At 40.9% G+C, this 21,194-nt stretch overlaps 1 protein-coding gene across 1 annotated transcript in view; it reads right to left on the bottom strand.

The window, feature by feature from the left end:
- Nucleotides 1–19,223, bottom strand: part of TRPC6 (transient receptor potential cation channel subfamily C member 6) — an 86,220-nt gene extending 66,997 nt beyond the window's left edge. The window contains exon 1 of the mRNA XM_057399768.1: nt 18,925–19,223. Within this exon, the coding sequence (XP_057255751.1) occupies nt 18,925–19,067 (143 nt within the window). The 5' untranslated portion in view covers nt 19,068–19,223. The remainder of the gene's footprint in view (nt 1–18,924) is intronic.
- Nucleotides 19,224–21,194: the final 1,971 nt, after the last annotated feature.

Below are 21,194 nucleotides of genomic sequence, written 5' to 3'. Positions count from 1 at the left end.
TGTTCAACCTTATGGGTAGACAGATAATTTACATTTTCATACCACTTGCCACTGCTCCCTGCTCCAGTTGTGTACAGATGAATTCAAAAGCAAAAGAGAGTCTAACAGAGCTGCCATTTAAGCTCATATAATCACATTTGTGAAAACAAACTAATAGTTGTCGGGTGCCTGATAGCCCTCTGATTTTAAACTACTAATAACAAACCTGTCATGCTTTCCTGGTCAGAAGTTGATGGCTATTCTGTTTGAAGGGAATCCCCATATGCAGAGACAGCCATAGAAGATATAGCAGTTTCTGTAACACTGCCTGGCCCTTCCCAGGCCTGGGGTTATGCCTCTGCAGACACAAATACCTCCCTGGCTGGCATCTGTGATTAAGCAGAACACAGAAACTGGGAAAGCCAGATGGACAGCTGTGGCACCCTTCACTTTAACGTCTGCATTATAAAGCTACTGACTGCTGCTTTTGTCAAACTAGATTTTGTGGCATTTGGCTGGATCTGAATTGTTTCAGTGCAAGTCCCATGTTTAGTACAGTTCTCTTTAAAAAGTGCTCAAGCTACATCTCTTATGCTTCAGTTGTCAACCTCTTCAACATATGTTTATTTTTCAATATTTAAACAGTATTTAACTGCTTTCCTTATTAATGTAATGATCTATCAGCACTAGGTGAGCTCTACAGAGCACTGTCTTTTTCTAGCCATAATAACCTGGAGAGTTGCACAGACAGCATCTTCTGTTTGGCAGCTGTTACAAAGTATGAAAATATTAGCCAGGCTATGCTGAAACAGAGGAAGTAAAACTGATTTCAGGCTGGCAAACAAGCCCTGTCCGTGACAGCGCTCACCAGGACTCCACCTTTTGCCTTCCCAGCTGTATGCCTGGTCAACATAAAAACCCAAGAATCTTTCCAGGCAACAGATTTGAGCTCAAGCAGTAAATATTTGTGTCTTTAGCTCTGTGGAGCCTTATTTGAAAATGCCATAGTCTGACTCAACTGCTTTGCTTATGTTTGCAATCACTTGTCAAATGCTAGAACACATGCTTAACCATATTATTGCAATAACAAGTGGGTGCTCGGGCACTGAGATTTTCTGCTTCAGAGCTTCCGTAGGCTTGTATTTAAAAGGTGTGATGCTAGGACATGCCAGCTCCCCCTAAAACTCATGCTCAAACTGGCCAAGCCTTTAGACAATGTCAATTTAAGAGAGATTAATTGGCATGCAGCAGTTCACATTGCATTGCAAAAACTAACCCAGAGAAAACAGTTCTGCATGTACTAGATGCAAAATAACTCTTGCTCAGCATCCCACAGGACTGGTTACCTTGGCCACCCCTTCTGTGTACCTCTGAGACAGAGACATGATCCTGTCTTCTCCCTCTCTATGTTTTCTGGCTACCCTGCCATATGGTATTCTGGCAGCAGTGCTACACATTTACTTAGCTCAGAAGCTGCAATGCCCCTTAAGGGTGATGGGGAGGGAGAAGCAGCTCCTGACTGCCTTCACACAATTCATACCCATGTAAGGTGCAGCCACCATCTAAGCACAGGACTCCATCTGATGAGGAGCAACATAACACTACTCTGACAGGCTAACACAAGCCAGTGTTGCAGTTGCCAAGAGTTCTGCTGAGCTCTCATTGCCTTTGTCATTTAACACGGAGTGATTTCCTTTAATTCAATTTAATGCCATCTATTTTCAAAAAGGGTACACACATGAGTGCATGTATGTATTACAGGTAGGTTTATAAAAGAAGGGAAAACAAACATGTATTACAAAGCACAGTTTAATGAGCTCATCCCAGCCACTCATGTATCTAAATCCAACAGCAATCCAGGAAATGCATGGGGAGATTCAAGCACGGGGTGAAACACCAGCACAGAGTTCAGACCAAACTCAAAAGGTTGCCTTTTCTTCCTTTTCCCTGTTCTCCTAGTGGTATGAATTACTTCTCCTGGCATGAGCCAGACACAATTTTCACCATTACCTTTAGCACAACTTATTATACAGAGCTGTAGTTCCAAGCAATAGGCTACAATATCAGCAAAAAGGTCAGAGAAAAAGAAAAAGTACCTCCAATAGAAGAGCTGCAAAGGATTTCGAAAAGGATGATAGAAACAATGAAAATGCCTTAACAAGACAGCATTTCAGCTAGATGCTTCCTTTGCTACCTGGTCAGAGAAATGCTGCCAAAGGTATTGTCTGACTAAATACAAAACAATCACTTGGGTGTTTTAAACCTTTATTCATTTTAGCTATTCACATTTTTTATTGCTTGTCCTAAACACGACTACTGGGCATCTTTTAAGAAAAAAATGCACAAAAATTAAGATCTTCAGTAGCATAATTCTTATTTTCTGTAGCACAGAGTTGGCAATAAAACCCCATCAAGCTGCAAAGAATGAACTCTCGATGGGAAATGATGTAGCAAGTAAAATCACCTCAATATTTCCACATGCAATGCCAGTAAAGATAGAAGAGAGTGGAAGAAACAAAAACAAGTTTATTGAATTAGAGGAAGTACACCTGCATGGTTCATCTGTAAAACCTACTGGTACAACAGAGACCAGCAAGCCTGCAACAGGGATATGACAGATCAGCAAGCCCTCCAGTCAGAACTGAACTAACACTCAAACATAGGAATGAACTGTGCTTTAATCATATTTGTCAACTTCATGGGTGAGGGTTCTGAATGGAAGAAAATTGCCAATAACATGAGGAGAAAAACACGAATTTTAACATCATGGATTCTCCATGCTGAACACAAATGTCTTGTGATTGAAGGAGGGGAAGTTTAGGTTGGATACAAGGAGGAAGTTCTTTACTGTAAGAGTGGTGAGGCACTGGAATGGGTTGCCCAGGGAAATTGTGAATGCTCCATCCCTGGCAGTGGTCAAGGCCAGGTTGGACAGAGCCTTGGGTGAGATGGTTTAGTGGGAGGTGTCCCTGCCAATGGCAAGGGGAGTTGGAACTAGATGATCTTAAGGTCCTTTCCAACCCTAACTATTCTATGATTCTAACAAGACTAATATGGTAAGTATGAGAAGATGCAATTGTGGATAAAAGGGACTGATATGAAATGAAAGCCATGTAAACAACTGATTAGGAAAATGACAACTCTCTACCTCAGAACTACTCACAGCATGGGAAAAAACACTAAAGGTCTTATAAATGCCTGAAAAGGAAAGAACAATAGGAGAACCTGCTGCAATTAGGCAGGTGACTAGGGCTTGGTGACAAGAGAACTACCTTCTGCAGAAGCGGCACATACACATTCTGCTCAGCACCCAAGAAAGAGCAGACAAGAAGTTGTCTCTGCATCACAAGAAAAGCAGAGGAGGGTATAACTGTATTAAAGACAGCAATTAACCTAGAAATAATTGTTTCCCATAAAACAGACAAGCAATAATACATATACACAATTCCAAAAAGGTAATGGGTATGATTATTCTAGTAGTCATATTTGACTGATTAAAGACCTTGTTTATCTATTTGTTCATTCATCATATTCTGTAACACAGTGAAATGTGTCCATCAGCAACATGAATGTTGGTGTAACCAAGTACTTCTACAAACTGAAAGCTACCCAGAATAGTTTCAGTTGTAACTCAACCAATGCTGAAATGCTGATGTTAACTAGCAGCTCTGGGTTTTAACAAGTTCAGAGAAAAGAGTAAATCTAAACCAATTTTTCCTTCTTCAGTAAAATAATGATTTTCACAGTAATTCTAGTTTCAGTACAGGAGTTTTGGGTTTTTTTGTTTTTTTTTTACCCTTATCTGCTTGTGGGAAAATAATGCAATGTTCCATGCATCTATGTTCAAAAGCAGCAATTCTCATTATGCAAACATGATGTATTACTAATTAAATGGAAGAACCAAGGCAATACGATAAAATTCACCTTAAAAGTGCTTAAAAACCAAAGTGGTATTCAACAAAACAAATAGCCGAGTGCTGCTACCCAGAAAAAAAACTAAAACCAATTTAAAAGCATTAAACTGAATCCCAGTGAGAAGAGTTATTTCTGTAGATGTTACCCGCTATCTGCTGCAAAGCAGCCTGAAGAAATATGTATTCAGCATCAAAAAAAAAAAACCTCAAAAAGACAAAAAAAAAAGCAAAACAAAAACAAAAAACCCCAAGAAAATCCCAAAGGAAAACCATGTATATATAAAAGAAAAAAGTAATTACTTTGGGGTTTTTTTTAATAATTTTAATTACTGTTATTAAAAAGTAATTACTCTGTAAGAATCATAGAATAGTTAGGGTTGGAAAGGACCTTAAGATCATCTAGTTCCAACCCCCCTTGCCATGGGCAGGGACACCTCACACTAAATCACGGCACCCAAGACTCCATCCAGCCTGGCCTTGAACACCGCCAGGGATGAAGCATTCTCTGCCTCCTTGGGCAACCCATTCCACTGCCTCATGACCCTCACAGTAAAGAACTTCTTCCTTATAAAGAAACAATGATGATGTTTATTGTTCTCTGCTACGCACAAATGAAATATTTGATATCCCGACCTCAGGGACATATCTAGTGAAAACTGGTGTCAAGTCGTACATGCAATCCCCACACAAATTGCCTTTCTCAGACCTGAGGTGTAGAAACAATTCCAATAAACGGAACAATGTAAAAGAGAGACCTAAGTTGGTAGGTCAAAACCATAAAATGAGACCTTTGACAGTTACTGCTACCGCGGAATTGCAGAATATTTTCCTGTGACAACTGTAAAATTTCAAGAACCTTCTGTCCCCTCCCTCAAAAGAAAGGAAAAAGCCCTGGCATCCACTGAATATTGTGTTGCCTTTGATCCCACCGAAAAAAAGAAATCCATGGGCCAGTATATTTGAGAAAAAAAATTAGTTATTGACGTTGTCCAGTTATGTAGTAATAATAGGACAGCATAGGGAAGCTTTTACAACTACTTGACAAAGACTGTAATTATATCTAAATGGAAATCAAGAGGTTCACTTTCACAGCAGAAAATAAAAGTTTCAAAATACACTGAGGAAACTTCAAGATCATAATCTTCAAGAAGAAACACAAGGAAGAGACAGAACAATGGCTCTACCTTGCTGACATTTTTCTAGGAGGTAGCAACTGTGGACTGAGATTTCTGTTCTGCCCAAGTTGAAACACTTCTTGCAACCTGGTCTTTGACACCACACAAACATACCTTATCACTCAGTAATTCACCATGGTGAAATTGAGAAAAAAGAATTCTTCCGAAGGGGTATTTACTCAAACTGACATATGAAAGTAGATTTTGGAGCATTTGACATCATGGTGCAATCGTAAACATCACCTGAAAATAGTTCCTACTTAATTCTACTTAGTATCACATTATACTGGGTTTGCAATATGCTCAAGAAGAACTATCATTTAATTAAAACTTTTGTTACATAGAAACACCATCCTTTATAACTTAACACTAATACCCAGAGAATTCAGTGAATCAAAACCAAAAGACAATGTGGGCATTTGTTAGTGTTCCACAGAACAACTACATTTTCCTAAAGAAGGGAGACTGAATTGTAGCTTTGGTCAGAAGTGCCTTGCCTGGGCTGAACCTGAGAGAACACCATTGTCTGAACACACACACATACACTCTGAATGCTGCTGACTGCCAAGGCAGTCATATCACACATACTATGGAAAAGAGTTCAGCAGAGAGCTTAAACTGTCCTCTATACAGTCACGTGGGGGAAAACAAAAGCAGTTAATATCAAATCGACTCACATGTAATTGAGGGTGGCTTCAACAAGCCAAGTTAAACATTCTTATTTCAGACATATTGAAACACTTTGGATCAAAAAGTAAATGGTCAGTATTTCTGAGAACAGTTTTGACAAGACTTGTTTGGCAAAATAAACCAACTGAAACTGTAATTCTTTTAACCATGAATACAGACACAAAACAGTAACATTACATATGAAGAGAAATTCCACATTTACTCAGCTTTCACTTTTACATAGGACTTGAGAAAGTGGGAACACAGTGTTCCCTTATTGGAAAATGAAATTGTTCTGTTTTGCCAAGTGTACAAGGCAACACTCTAGAATGATGAGGGAGAGGAGGGGGAGATAAAACACTCACTTGCAGAGATTCACTTACAATTTTATTTACTTAGAAGTTGTTTTTTTTTCCCCCATGATCCTCTTGTAAGTGTTATATTCTGTAGTCTCTGGAGCAGCAGTAAATGCACAAGTGTGAGAAACGAAGAGTCACACCCTCATGCAGAAATAATCTCTGGGATACAAAGTTAACTTCGACAATTTATCTTTTCTCTGGATGCTGCATATGAAAAGTGTCATGAAATAGTTTCTTAGTCTCTCTCCCCCATGATGGGGGACTCTGCAGTATCCAGGTCCAGGGCACAGGAATGTACAGCAGCTTCAACTGGCTTTGCTGTTTTCTGGAAATTACCTTGAATTTTTAGGAAGGTGTTTATTGATGATTGGAAACAGGTAGCAAAAGAAGGAATTCTCGTTTTGTACATCCCTAACTTTCTACGTTCCTTTCAAGCATTCTTTCCAGTTACATTTTTAGCATCTTGGGTTTTTCGGTGGTTTTGTTTGTTTGTTTGTTTCATTTTGTTTGGGTTTTTGTTTTTTATTTGGTATTTACTGCACCTTACATTCTCAGAATGGATACTTTCAGATGTACATAACAGCAGCATTAGATATTTTCTTGTTCTCTTCCACCATCTATCTCAGTTCTGAGCTCAGGGGTTATTAAGCAGAGCAAGAGGCAAGGTGATCCTATTGATCACTGAATCTTTAGCCAATTCAGTGATACCAATGGGTATAACTGAACACATTCCCCTAACAACTCATTGCCTATGTTCAGGACAAACGCTGTAAGTCCAGCAACATGCAAACATGCCCAACGAGTGTCACAGAAAAATATGCTTTCCTCAAACAGGTGGGATATTGTGCTGATAAAGTTGCAACAATCTTGACTGTTTGCTATCACCACACAGAAGAGCAACACAACCCCAGCAGGTAGAGAGGCAGAATCCCAACACCAAAAGAACCAACTCACACCCCATACAAACCAAGAAGCAGCACCCTGCTGCTGGGTCCAGTTGTGAGCCTGCACACAAGGATGAACTCGAATTTTCAGGTAGCATTCAGCACTCCGAATCTTGTTACTTATTTCTTACAATAATAAGCAGCCAGCTGTAATGTGCCAGTGCCCAGGGGATGCCTGGCTGGTAATTTGTATTTGGGGTAACATTCTCCCTCTCCCAATATAACACTAATACATTTAAAAGAGCAATTCCAGATAAAGAAATTACCTCTCACTCAGAAAAGGCAATGTGCTGCTGCATCTCTCATGCAATTCTGATTCACCAAAACTGTCCTCATGTCTCCAAATGGGCAGGATCCTTCCTTAAACTCCAGGAAGAGTTTCTAGCCACCTGAGACAAAAACCTGTATAAGTGTAAATACTTTGTGAACGGAGAAAAATCATTCTGCACGAATGTTCAGGTGACCAAGACACTGAAAATTAAGAACTTAATTAATTCCTGAACAGAAAATGTGCCTGTTTTCTACGTAAACTTTATGCCAGTTTTATGCAATTAATGTTTTAAAATTTAAAATAATTGCAGAGCAACATCCTGGTTATAACTAAGGTACAGCCTCACCTTCAGTTTGAACTAGCCTGCATGCAGACTGCAGAAGCATGAAATTAATTAAAGGTGATACAGCTACGAATGTAACTCAAGAGGGAAGAACAGGATCCGATATCACAGAATGTCACTAAACAGCCTCAACTGTAGGAAAACCTGTTTTGAGACAAAGTTACACGACCACTAGCAATGCTACTTTACCTGCGACAACCAACTGGAAAATCAGGAAGTTCTGCAAAATCTTTTGTGATGCTTATGGAATCTATCTTTCGGGTTTACTTAAAAAAAAGTCAGGTTTAATACTTTTGCAAATTGCAAGTAAACATTCTAATGAAAATGAAAGATTATGCCCTAGTTGCTTAGCTCAAATTTGAATTTAAGATTAGAACCAAGATTACTTCTGGTAAAAGGCAAAACCATTTGGGTCTACATATATATCCTGTTCTTCTTGCTTCTGTTCACTAATGCAGTGCAGATGACTGACATGCAGAGTATCCCTCTTAATTCTCTCCGAAATAGTCAGTCTGAATGTTGTATAGTTCAGTAGCCAAAGGTCAGAAAATTCATCTATATAAATATACATATGCCAGATTTTAGCTTTCACCAAAGACATACATGCTGATTTTCACTGTCTATTGCAGATTTCACATTTCTGTAGTTTGTTCCCAAACACAAACAGTGAAACACAGCACAAAATATACATTATGGGATATTGAAGACTGATGATAATATCCTTCACATATACATGAACACAAATCCCACTGAAGTGAGCGCCAATGCATCTGCATGTTGTACAATATAGATTTGCCATTTGTCAACAATCTCCTGCATTTTAGACACCAGCATGATTTACCCAGTCCTGAAACAGATCTGATGAGCCAGCCCCTGAAGGTGCCTGTCTCTTTTATGCACTACAGAAAGAGCCCAGACCACAAGGTCAGGCTAAATGCTTCATTTCAGACAAACCTCTCAGCCTCTTCTACATTTGCTGCCACTCCTGTCACAAAATCAGCAGTCAAGGATGTAGCAACTAAAAGCCTGAAGACCACGAGAGAGATGAAAGCAGGTACCAGCAAGATTTTTACCTTATAACCTCAAATCCCATGTCTAAATCGAAAGAAAGTGGTAAAGTTCCTGATATTTTACTAAAGTATACAGATTTTGAAAATAAAACATGTATGGACATGGAGATTCTACCAGCCTTACTATGTTTTATCCACAATATGCAATGTCTGTTACCTGATCTAGAAGTTCCAGACTCATGAAATCAGGAACTTAGGAACATGAAGCATCAGAAGTATACATCACCACCACTAGGAGTGCTCCCGAGTTCCTGCACCTTCCTGTAGGCACGCATGCATGCTGTCTTTGGAGTGATACCTGGACATGCACCATTCCTCCCACCCCGCACTCCAGTTCCAATGAGGAAATCCAGACAGGAACTGCACCATATCCCCCACAGCACAGTGAGTCCCCTTATTTCCCCTCTTCCTCACTGTGTACCTCCATGCCTTTTCTGACCCTCTGGGGATATGAAGACATGCATGCACAGCCAGAGATCAGAAAAGGCACACCGATCCCCGGCCAGGCTGCTACCTCTGCCCCTCATTGAGTCAGGGAGACATGCACAAACTGAACCTGAGTAATCCACAAAGGATATTCTTTACCTTTAAGGCATTATCAATGTTCTCACTCACAGACTGGGGAAATTTCTGCTGGTTTTCAGATTTGCTGTAAGAATCAATAACATGGAAACCTCCGGTCATTAAAGATCCTCAAACAGCCTAGTAAGACTAGAGAAATTAGCCTTGCTGTCTGTAAGTCTTAAGATTCTTTTTTCAAGTTTCCCTTGATTGGAAGCGGCTGTGGGGTAAGAAATCCCAGTGTATATTTTATATATCGACTTGTTAGATAAGATCATTATTTTATCATACAAAGCAGTACTGAAATTTCACGATCACATCAGTCACTATTTACCTACCACTGTGCTCACATCAGATGTTACTAAATGATTAAATATATTTCTGACTTAATCCTCTAAGTTTTGGGGCTTTTTTTCTGCAGAAAAGTGAAGAACATTAACTGCTACTGGTTCATACCGCAGGCAGTGTTCATTCTGCAGACCTCCTGGAGATACTGCTATAGCTGACTTTTGTTCCAGTGCTCTAGGAAAGGTTTTAGATTATACAAACTGCTGTCTTCAGAAACTTACGTTCCTCTCTCACTCTAATTTTTGCTTGTTTAATCTGTTGCTTAGATGTCAAGACACTGCTATTCTTCCTTCACCACGTCTGCCATGTTGCTCCTTATCCTTTTCTGGCCAGCAAGAGGCTGTTACAGACTCTCAACCCTCTTGGGACTTGAGCAGTAACATGGATTGCTGCCCAAACTTTCCAGACATTTAGATGTTGTATGGCTTAGTTTTGAAGATCCTGAAGTAAGACTGCCATACATAAGGTCATACAAAATATCTCGTATCCTTGGAAAGTTTCATCCCAGTCCTACTACCTGAAAATTAAATTATATTAACTAACTTCTGTTATCACTACAGCACTTCCATCCAATTGTTGTCAATTGTTGTCAGTTGTTGCATTTTTTTAGTTTGGATTTCTACACTTACAGAGAGACAAACAAATTCAGGTATTGTAAGGGTAGAAGCAAGATTTTAAGATTCATTTAAGCAAGCCACGAGAGCAGCATTCTACAAAAACTCTCTTGAGAAATGAATAGGATAATATAGAAATGTGATATGTCATTAATAAATTAAAAAAAAAACACTTGAGAATTGAAATTTTAAATTAGTTTAAGGAAATAATGCATAAAACCAAAGATTAGCAGAGCAGAACTAAACTAATATAGAAAAATCAATTGCTGCATCGCAAAATAGAAGAGAAAATTGGTTTACATTCTTCAATCATAAAAACCCTCAGCTGATTAGGAACAATTCTCAAAGAAGCTCAAAGTATTTTCTGAAAGAACTAAAAAAAAAAAAAAACAAACCTCAAAATGATGGTTCTGGTCTCACATTGGCACATACTGCAAATGCTTAGAGAAAAAAACAAAACACACACAATCCCCTATTTTAACTAATATCTGGGATCCTCCACAGCACTAATTTCCCTGTGCGGTGGGTCTTCCAACTCAACACACATCTCTCAAGCTCATCTATTTCATGGGGGAGGGATGCAGGAGTCCACTGCTAAGTGATCAAGCATGTCAGACACTGTCCCCATCACAAGCTCCCACTCGTAAGTGTGCTTCTGCCACGTGCGATTCACATGCACATCAGTATGTGGGGAAGGTAGGGCACTTTCCTACAACATAATCAGCAGAGAAATGGTATTTATGATGTTCACGGCTCAAGTCTTAATTGCACAGTTGCTCTGAGCTTGGCAATGGCAGTTTCCAAAGCATCTTCCCACAAGCTGCACCTCAATTGCAAGTATTTCCTGGTGGCACTGCCCTTACATTCTCCTGCAATGTGCCACGCGCTGTAGAGGTGTTTAATTGACACAGTCCGTGATTTAAAACACTGCTGTTGAAAGAGCTGCTCTCTCTGCTGCCAAACATCCAGCAGCTGGAAGGCTGACAGCTAGACTGTGTGCAATGGGTCTGTTTGCAATGCACTTCAAGAGACTTACAAAAAGCACGAAGTGTTGGGTTAATACCACTTGGCAGGCCTAAGACATGCACACACAATAGTTCTAACAAAGTTCACCAGTCTGACCTGGCTACCTGTCCTAAAAAAGGGGACAAAAGTCATGTCTAGAAGAACTGAAACACATACACCACAGGCAAAAAACTAACAGAAAAGAAAATGTAAATCACTCCTTAAAGATGAGTGAATCTTTCCTTTTGAAAGGCTTCTAAACAATCAGTCATCACTCCTAAATTCAGTCAATGTGCACAACAGGAGAAACACAGAATGGGCCAAGAGAAAATCAGCACTGCCAAGTGTCCGTCTGAACTAACACCAGTGCAACTAGCACTGTAGTCTGTAGTCTACCTGCCAGCCTGCTGGGCAAATACTTATTTGCTAGTTAAGCTAACCAAGATGAATAAAAATAACATTTCAGAAAGAACCAGGAAAGCTGTAGCTGCCAAGTCTCTTCAATAGCTCCTCAGTTTCAGGCTAGTTACTGTCCACCTCTGAATTAGACACTGCCTGCTTGCACATAGTGGGTCCCTATGTGTCATGGTGAAACCCAGGTCCTCTTTTCGAAGCAACAATTCATCTGGCTCCACAGTAATTTGCCCTTATTAGCAGCAATGAACCAGCATCTCCTTAGAAATGCGTGAGGTCTGTGCAGCTCAGGGATTACAATCTGCAACATGCACAGCTACTGGCGTACACCAAGAGTAAATCTGTTGAAACAGCTATTTGTGCAGATGGTCAGAAGGGGCTGCTGCAGTTGCTGCTGCTGCAGGTCATTTACAACTGAGTCAATTTCTAATATAAACCTGACAAACGCTTGAGTTACCACCAAAACTCACACTACATTCAACAGATCAGGATTTAACTCAAAAGAATATGAGGTGCCATTTGTAAGAATTGACCTGTTTCATCCAAGATTTGGTAACATGCATCAAAGTTTCACAGAAATTCTCCAATCTGAGTATTCTGTAAAATTGCTAGTGGTGCAGCACTAGACAATGTGATCCATGATCTGTTTTCTGGGGTATTTTTAAATCAAATTTGCTTCAAAGGTGATTTTTTGGTTCATGATCCTTCTTTCTACCTGCATGTGAAGACCTCATAGATACTACAGAATTTTTAAAAATCTCTCAGTTCTTTAATCTCTTCAGAGATTAAACAAATCTGACACCAAAACCTGTATTTAATTAATTTCTAAGGGCAAAAAGCAACTCAGTCATGTTCTCCTGGGCTGGCAGCGGCCAAGGTTGGTTTTAGTTTTAATTACTGATGTACAAGGCAGAACTTTAACAGCGGTATGACTAAGGGCACTACTGAAGGAACGCCTGAACAAAGAGGCAGGCATCCCATCTACTTCTTTACAATTACTATTATTATTACTATTTGTCATTTTTATTTTATCACTACTACTCCACATTAAAAGAAAATGGCCCACCCACGACAAAGCTTTCACCCACACCACTGCCATTTGTTCAAATTAGTAAAAGTTTTTAAACAAAATATTCAGCTCTGGCAGAAAACAAGCCATCCACACTTCCCACATAGCTTAGAGAATACACCTAAAATGACAGTCCTTGACACGGAGTTCCTTTGTTACTCCACTTACTTGGGGTTCTTCAGCCCAATCTCACATTTCATTCCTAGTGCCAATGCTTGCCTTTTCCTCTTTCTTCTTTTTTGATCTTGACATTTATTTAAATATATTAGGTTTGGGGGACAATAGAGCTTTGCTGTCGATTGTACTAAAGGTATGAAATAGCACAGTTGTATAGAAACAGATACAGAAAATAAATCCAGGCTTTAATTAGTCATTTTCACATTATATTCCATAACTTGTATTTTGCTAAAAATAGTATACTTCATTATGTATTTAAATTGTCACTGTTAAACCAATAATAACCATTCTACTGGAAGATAAAAATGATAATCCTTTCCAGAGAAAACCGCATGTAATTTAATTACCATTAACCTTTCTGTACACATTTAATTACCAAAACTTACATTTAAATATTGCTTATCAGCACAAAACTTTTAAGCCTCTAGTTTGAGTAGACCCTGTGTGCAAGTGTCGATACTCACAAATATGTGCGCAAACATGTATGTAAGACTTCTTTTATGCGCTTTAAGATTGAAGCCCTTTACTAAGTCATTGCCTTGCACTGCATCACAGTTTGAGGAATGAAACCAAGTTATAAAGAAATTGATGAATACAGATTAACTGCCAAAATTCTCTTTTGCTCATGTTTGCAGTGCTGGAAAGTCTAAACACAGCTTGAGAAGGTAGACCCACCATGCCAAGTCACCTTCATTTGGGGACACTGAGAGCTGGCAGGAATTCTTCAAGTAGCCAGTTATTACAACCTTCAGCTTCTGTGGTGACAAATACTGCTGTGCGGGTGCTCGACAAAGAACACACTTGTTATTAACATTTACAGTGAAAAGTACGCTGTACATACCCCACACGTTTCTTAATCACTACTCCACCTTCCTCATGCAAATTTTAACAAATTACTTACATGGAAAGCTTCCAGTTTCATAAAATTAGGCCCCACAGGGAGATTAATTTCTTTTGTTCAGTAACCATGTAAGGGTTAAGATATAAATCTACAGAAATGCCACAATAGGTGAAACAAAAATCAATTATGAAGTATTAGCATAGGAAACCGTTCAGGTAATGCAGCCCACAAAAGGAAGCTCACAGCCAAATTAGTGAGTGCAACAAGTGAATACAAAAGTGCCTAACAACTAAACACAACAAATCTCACAAATCTTCACCAAAATCGAACTTACGCAGGGGAAAAAAAAAAAAGTAGAACTGAACTAAAGACACACTTAATGTTGAAAGTGAAGCATTCCCTTCCAGATACTGGTAGGAAATGCAGAGGGAACTAAAAGCTGGAATTTCTTCTGGTGCTTGGTAACGATGGTGATGTTCTTTAACCCAAGACTTCGGGGATTAAATTCAGTCACCCAGAATATGAGTGATCTAGACATGATTTTTTTTTCCTGAGCCCAGCAGGAAGTAGATCCATTAGTCCTAATTCATAGGAAAGTGTTCCATCAACTAGGCTGTAAAAGGAAATAATCCCCCTCCCCCATGCTAACTCTTCTACCTTTTACAAAACCCTTGCAACATATTTTCAGAGGACACAGCATCTCAGCAAAGAGACGAGCAATCTGAAGCGCAGCTGCCACGCTGCGCAGTACTCCCTGAAGAGATTATGTCTAATGAAGAGTCTGGAAGATAATTTTACAGGTCATTTCAAGCAAGATAGTTGAGGCTGAAGATAAAACTGATGTTATGCCAATAGCAGAAACTGTAATATTGCAGGCAGGAAAGAAATTATTAAGGATATTATTTAACAGAGAAATGGTTTAAAAGTCTGCATTGGGTTCGACAGTGCCAAAAAACACTTGATCTGAAAACCACAAAAGCTGAGGAATAACCTGTGCCTGAAGGCAGTTATGCACATCAGAACCCTTTTCCCCCTCTGTTTTCATCTGATAATTTGTGTGCCTCATTTACTTTACAGCTAACATTTTAACGCATAATTACCCTTCCTCACATGTACAAGAAAACATATTTATTTTTCACAGGGCAAAAACCTTCAAATTTAACCAATTTCAATATAACCAGATGTCTGACTGAATTAGCGTATTCTCACTAGTTTAGTAAGCTGACAAGCTGTTCGTCAATAATGTTTTTTCAGTAGCGAGTTTACATACAAGTGCTATCACTTTCAAATCCCACCACACATCAGCACTCAGATTTGGGGTTAGACTTGAAAATGCACTTTCTATCCTGTTTTAAACTACAAAACTGGGCCTTTTGCCAATGAAATACTTGCACAAGAGACAATAAAATGGATCCACATTTTTGTACTTCAGGAGGCAATCTTCTGACATGTAGATTGCGATGTAGGTTTTGATACATCAGGGGCAAGACTTGCTGACTAGGTGGAAAAGGACTACCAGAAAGAAAGTGTTTACTTGCACATAATTTCTAATACACAATTATTCAATTCTTAAAAAGTAGCCTTACCTCTTGGAAACCATTTAGTTACAAATTCTGCAGATATCTTGAAGTGCGGTTTTCCTACCAAAGGTTCAAAATTCAAAAGAAAAGCAAGATTTTTCAGCACAAAATCACATTAAAATTTCATTTTGTACCATACCGCAAATAAAGGTAAGAGTCTTCTGTTCACTTACTGCCAAAAGACTTGGCATAGCTAATGAGCCCAAGGTACCTTGCTGAAGTCTTGTTTGCAACAGTTAGCAGCTACCTCAGACACAATGAAGCTGTTCTTCAGAAAGAGTGGTACTGAATTCATACTTATTCAATATAGAATCATTTAGTTTAGAAAGCACCTTTAAGGTGACCGGATCCAACAATTAACCCAGTACTGCCAAATCCACCACTAAATTAAGTGCCACATCTACACCTTTTAACTACCTCCAGGGACTGTGACTCAACCACTTCCCTGGGCAGCCTGTTGAGCACCAGTACTGAAACTGAAAGCCTCAACAATATCTGTAAATCTGTCGGGTCTCTTGCTGCATAATCACAGAGTCAGTTAGCACTGACAGCTCAGTATTTCAAATGTTTTTCCAGTTTACAGGTAACTTAATATTTAAGCACACCATAACGTCTCAGCCTGAACCTAATAACCCAGTCAGCACTGCTGAACTCACTGACACAACATCGAGCCAGCTGGGTTGAACACTGACAATTACTCTGATCTTTAATGTGACCCCGTTACTTTGCAATTAGTGAATCATCTGAAAAATCATCTGGGGGAAAAAAAAAAGCAAATTCCATGCCTTTTATTAAACAGACAATTTTTTGCTGTTATAAAGGGGCTGTATATCAAGGCTCAGGAGTAATACCACTGAACTAGTTTGATGGATTAGGACTTTAGCTACAAATACAAGAAATAGGTCTCTTTAAATGTTTTCTATTATTGTGGTTATTATTCAGGCACTAAATCACTTAAAGGCAATCACAAAACAACATATGAAAAACATGTTCTATAAACAACAAAAGCAATAACGTCAGCATTAGCAGTAAATCACCACTTGAGGAAAACTATTGCTCAGTATCAGACTACTTTTCAAGTGACAGTAACATGCCATATTACACCAGCAAGTGCGATACCCTCTCAATAATGTTCAAAAGGAGGGACACTTCAGCTTTTTTTGGATGCCAGCTGTACCCTGCATTACTGTTCTGCATTTATCACCACCAAAAAGATGTTCCTGGGGCATTTTTGCCCATGCAAATGATGCCTATAATTTTCCACTTAGTTTAAAATATAAAAACACCCTAGCAATTAGATATACCAAAAAATACTCCAAGTGAAATGTAACTTTAGTTAAAACATTTTAATACATCAACTAATGTAATCTGGAGGGTTATTTTCTTGTGTTTGCATTTAAGCACAGACATACCATTCAACCTCAAGGAACACGGAGCTCCCTCCTAATGGACAGACCCACAGAACCCATACTTTAGACTCATAATCGAATGGCCACTGGAGATACATACAAGGACTTTAAAGGAAAAATATAGCATCTGACAGCAGGACCAGCTTCCTGAGCTGCCACATTTCTGGAGAAGTAGCTAAAGAATAAAGACTGATAAGCCATGTATGGGCAGACTTGATAAGGCATGTATGCTGAGCCCAAGTACATTCACAGCACATAAAATACTGGTTTTAAATAATTTATCTGTTGGGGTCATACAGACCCTCCATCAGCAGTATACTCAGAATATCCAGAGACCTTACAATTCTAAAGATACAAGGTAAGATTCATATAGTACTCTGTACCATAGTAACATCAGGAAATACTCGTCATTTAGGGATTTTCAGATAAAGTAGAGAAAAGTATTCTTACTGCATGTAGATGACAAAGATTATAAACAGTATATCCTAACATCAGCTGATTCTGTTCTTGGCCATACAAAGGCCACTAGTAAAACTAACTTCTGGCTGAAAAGACAGATCTGCAAAATGTACCTAAAAACATGATGTAGGTGGAATTTAGGGCAGGAAAATTCAAAATCTGTACTTAGTAATCAGCATACCCTGGAGAAGCCTATACTCCCTGCGTTCACCGCTGCCAGCCAAGGAAGTCCTTGCATAAAAGTTGTGTATAGCCATTGTCTATGGGCACCTATGAGGTGGCTTCTTTCCACACTCAGAGAAGCCTCAAAGGACAGCTTCCCCATGCTTAATGTGCATGTAAAAAACAAACACTGCCCACTAAAGTACCCTTTTTAGTAAAGATTATATACATTTGTGAAGGAGCACATTCCTCAAATTTATACCCACCACATATATCAGGTAGCTTCTGTTTATTCTCTCAGACTGATGGAAGCATCTTCCATCAGGGAGGGATTCTAGAGTCATGGACCTACCTGTACACAGAATCAGTCATCTAAGAGCTTGACATGACATAACTGAAGATAAATTCCTGCACTTAGTGCTACCCTTAGTTCTACACAGCCACTTGATTAGGATGTATACTATCCTTATAGCCACTGTAAGAGGATGAAAGGCAATCTCCACACTTGTGTACTGGACCAAGACCTGCTTATACTGCTGAAGGGAAAATATCAGCACCCCACTGACCTTGACAATTTTGTTTGAAGAAATGCTCTGAATCACTTCTGCAAGATACATTCTCTCACAGCTGCACAACCATTCTGAATAAATACACAGCAAAGGAACTTCAGAATTGCCATATTAGTGCAAAGTTGAAGACCACTAGTCAGAACCAATCTCTGAACTAATCATCATGAGGTTTTTCATGTATTTTGATATGGAGTTTAAGTCCAATGTGCAAATTCATGTATTTTGATATGGAGTTTTAAGTCCAATGTGCAATTATGTGTGCTCTTACATGAGCACACTGAACTAGTACTCTCAAAAACACTTAGAAGAGCAATACAGCAGTGAATTCTGAAAACTCTGATTGTTCATACCTGAGTTTATAAATAATCAAACACTGAGAGTGTTGCCACTTCTGTTGCTATTACTCCTTTCCTATACCCAGGTAGTTGTCAAGTGGCTTTTAACCTGCTCACAGATAAACCAGCAAAAATTAGGAGAGATTGACAACTGGAACTTACCAGTCAAGCAATAAAATACAATTCGTACAAATGAAGTGTACATTTTCTGGTAATCACCTGAGATTTTAGGGCTCATCTTGCACTGCTTAATACTCATTTCCCCCTCTGTGGGATAGCTTCTCAGAAGCATTAACAAGCGGTAATTACGTAAGTCCTGCTGACAACAGGTAACCAGAGGGTCACTGTCAACACTGAATGTCAACTGGACTGGATGTTACAAACTGCCGTTCCTGGGACCCTTGCAATTTCTATTTCATTTAGATTTTGTTGCGTATGCTCTTACACCCTAAACCACAGCTATCCAACAAAATTTAATGAAAACACACAAGGCTATAAGATTTTGACAAAACAAAGTTATGAAAGGATTACGGATTTATGAACACTCCTGCACTGTGCACCCTCTCCTTCGGCGCGGCTGATGTACCCAACTGGTGCCACCCGCGGAGGAAGGGAGGCAGGGAAGGAGGGAGGCCGGTCCCGGCCGGAGGGACTCACACTGGGTAGAAAGCGTAGGGCGGCAGGGCGCTCTCCTCGCAGGGCTCCGCGTCGAGCAGCAGGTAGTCTTGGCTGTCGTTGCGCCGGGCGCCGCCCTCCGGGGAGCTGCTCTTCCGCGGGGCGTAGGGCTGCGCCTGGCTCATGGTGCCCCGCGGCTGGGGCGCACAGAGGCTGCTCAGCGCGGCGCGGAAGCAGCGCGGAGCCGGTGGGCGCTCGGTGTCCTCGCAGCCTGCGTCCCGCGGCGGAACAGCGCAGCGCGGTAGCGGCTCCCACCGCGCCCCGCCGGGCGGTGCCTGTACCGAGCGGTGCCGCTCCGCGCCGCCCTGAGAGCTGCCGCCCGCTGAGGCGAGGCGCAGCTCGAACGGCCGCAGGAAAGTTTGCGGCGAGCCAGGCGGCTCGGCGGTCCCCGGGCGGCGGCGAGGGGCGGGCGCTGGGAGGGCGGCGGAGCCCACTCGCCTCCCCGAGGAGCTGCGGTGCCCTCTCCGCGCCGCCGTCACCGCCCCCTCCCGGTCCCGCCCCGGCTCCCGCCACCCGAACGAACGTGGAGGTCGGCACCGCCCGTCTGCCGCGGTGGCACCGTCTCACCTGCACCTGCACGGTGCAGCCTCCCGAGCAGAGGTGTGCATTGCCGGTGCTCCGAGCGGGGTCGTTCTACAGACAGCGCCGAGACGGACAGCGCTCCCCTTCCACCGCCTCGTGTAGAGCCTGGCCGAAGAGCTGAGCTGTGCTTGGGAGCAAGGCAGGACGGAGAGTGTGCGGCTGACTCCGCTGCTGCGGTGCAGGAGCAGGACGGGTCGTCTGCCTTTGGTTTGGATGGGCAATACACTGTGTGCTGTGCATGTGTCCTTTTACAAACGCTTCACACAACTTGTATTTATCATCTTTAATAACTCCAGAGGCGACCCGGGGCAAAATGCCACCCTTAATAGCAAAACCCTCACCAATAGTTCTGCAGTCCACTTGTGTTTCTCAGTTCTGCTTCACTTTGATGATATTCTCATTTTACTTGCTTAGCTTGTAATAGCTTAAATATACTAAAATAATTGCAAGCCTTTCTAGGACAAAATGTAAGGCACTGAAGAAATAACGTGAGACCTGTAGGCATCTTTCACATTAAACATAATAGACTTCCTACTTAATAAGGGAACATTTAAAACTAAATTTTGTAAATGTTAAAAGTGTGTGCAGTTAAAAATGCACGCATCCAGATAAAATCTCTCTCACATCCTCAGCCACGTTCATGTATTGGAACTACTGTCAGTGTTTGTATTTAACTATATCCTGGGCTGCATCAAAAAGAACATGTACAGCAGGTCAAGGGAAGTGATTCTGCCCCTCTACTCTGCTCTTGTGAGACCCCACCCGCAGAATTGCGTCCAGGTCTGTGACCCCACTATAAGAAGGACATGGACCTGCTTGAGCAAGGCCAGAGGAGGACGCGAAGATCATCAGAGGGCTGGAGCACCTCTGCTGTGGAGACAGGCTGAGAGAGTTGGGCTTGTTCAGCCTGGAGAAGAGAAGGCTCCAGGGGAGACCTTAGGGGAGCTTTCAGTACCTAAAGGAGAGGGACTTTTTACAAGGGCATGTAGTGACAGAACAAGGGGGGATGGCTTTAAACTGACAGAAAGTAAATTCAGATTAGATATTGGGAAGAAGTTCTTTACTATGCGAGTGGTGAGACACTGGCACAGGTTGCCCAGAGAAGCAGTATCTGCCCCATCCCTGGCAGGTTCAAGGCTAAGCTGAAGGGGGCTTTGAGCAACCTGGTCTAGTGAAAGGTGTCCCTGCCTGTGGTGGGTGGGTTGGAACTAGATAATCTTTAAGGTCCTTTCCAAACCAAATCATTCTATGTTTCTATGATTATTGGTATTTTTACAGTGTTTTATTAGACATGTAAATTGCAAATCAAATTACAATGAAATAGCTGTATTTGCTCTAGAAAGTTATTAGATCTTCACTGCCGTCTTTCCCATCCAGGTATTGTTTTAAGTCAGCGTGCATACAGAGCTAGACAAAAGGACTATTTTTTCTGAACCTATATTGAGTTTACATGGGAAGGTTTTGGTAACAGGGGGTTATAGGGGTGGCTTCTATGAGAAGCTGCTAGAAGCTTCCCCCATATCCCATAGAGCCAGTTCCAGCTTGCTCCAAGACAGACCCACCACTAGCCAAAGGTTAGACTATCAGTGATGGTGCTAGTGCTTCTGCTATAACATAGCTAAGAAGGGGAAAAGTTACCACACAGGAGCAATTGCAGCCAGAGAGAGGAA

Source organism: Pezoporus wallicus, unplaced genomic scaffold (assembly GCF_028554395.1).
Source record: "Pezoporus wallicus isolate ANWC-B61680 ecotype Strahan unplaced genomic scaffold, APGP_CSIRO_Pwel_v1 scaffold_6446, whole genome shotgun sequence".
Classification (NCBI taxonomy): Eukaryota; Metazoa; Chordata; class Aves; order Psittaciformes; family Psittacidae; genus Pezoporus; species Pezoporus wallicus.
This window is presented reverse-complemented; position numbering and strand designations above follow the sequence as displayed.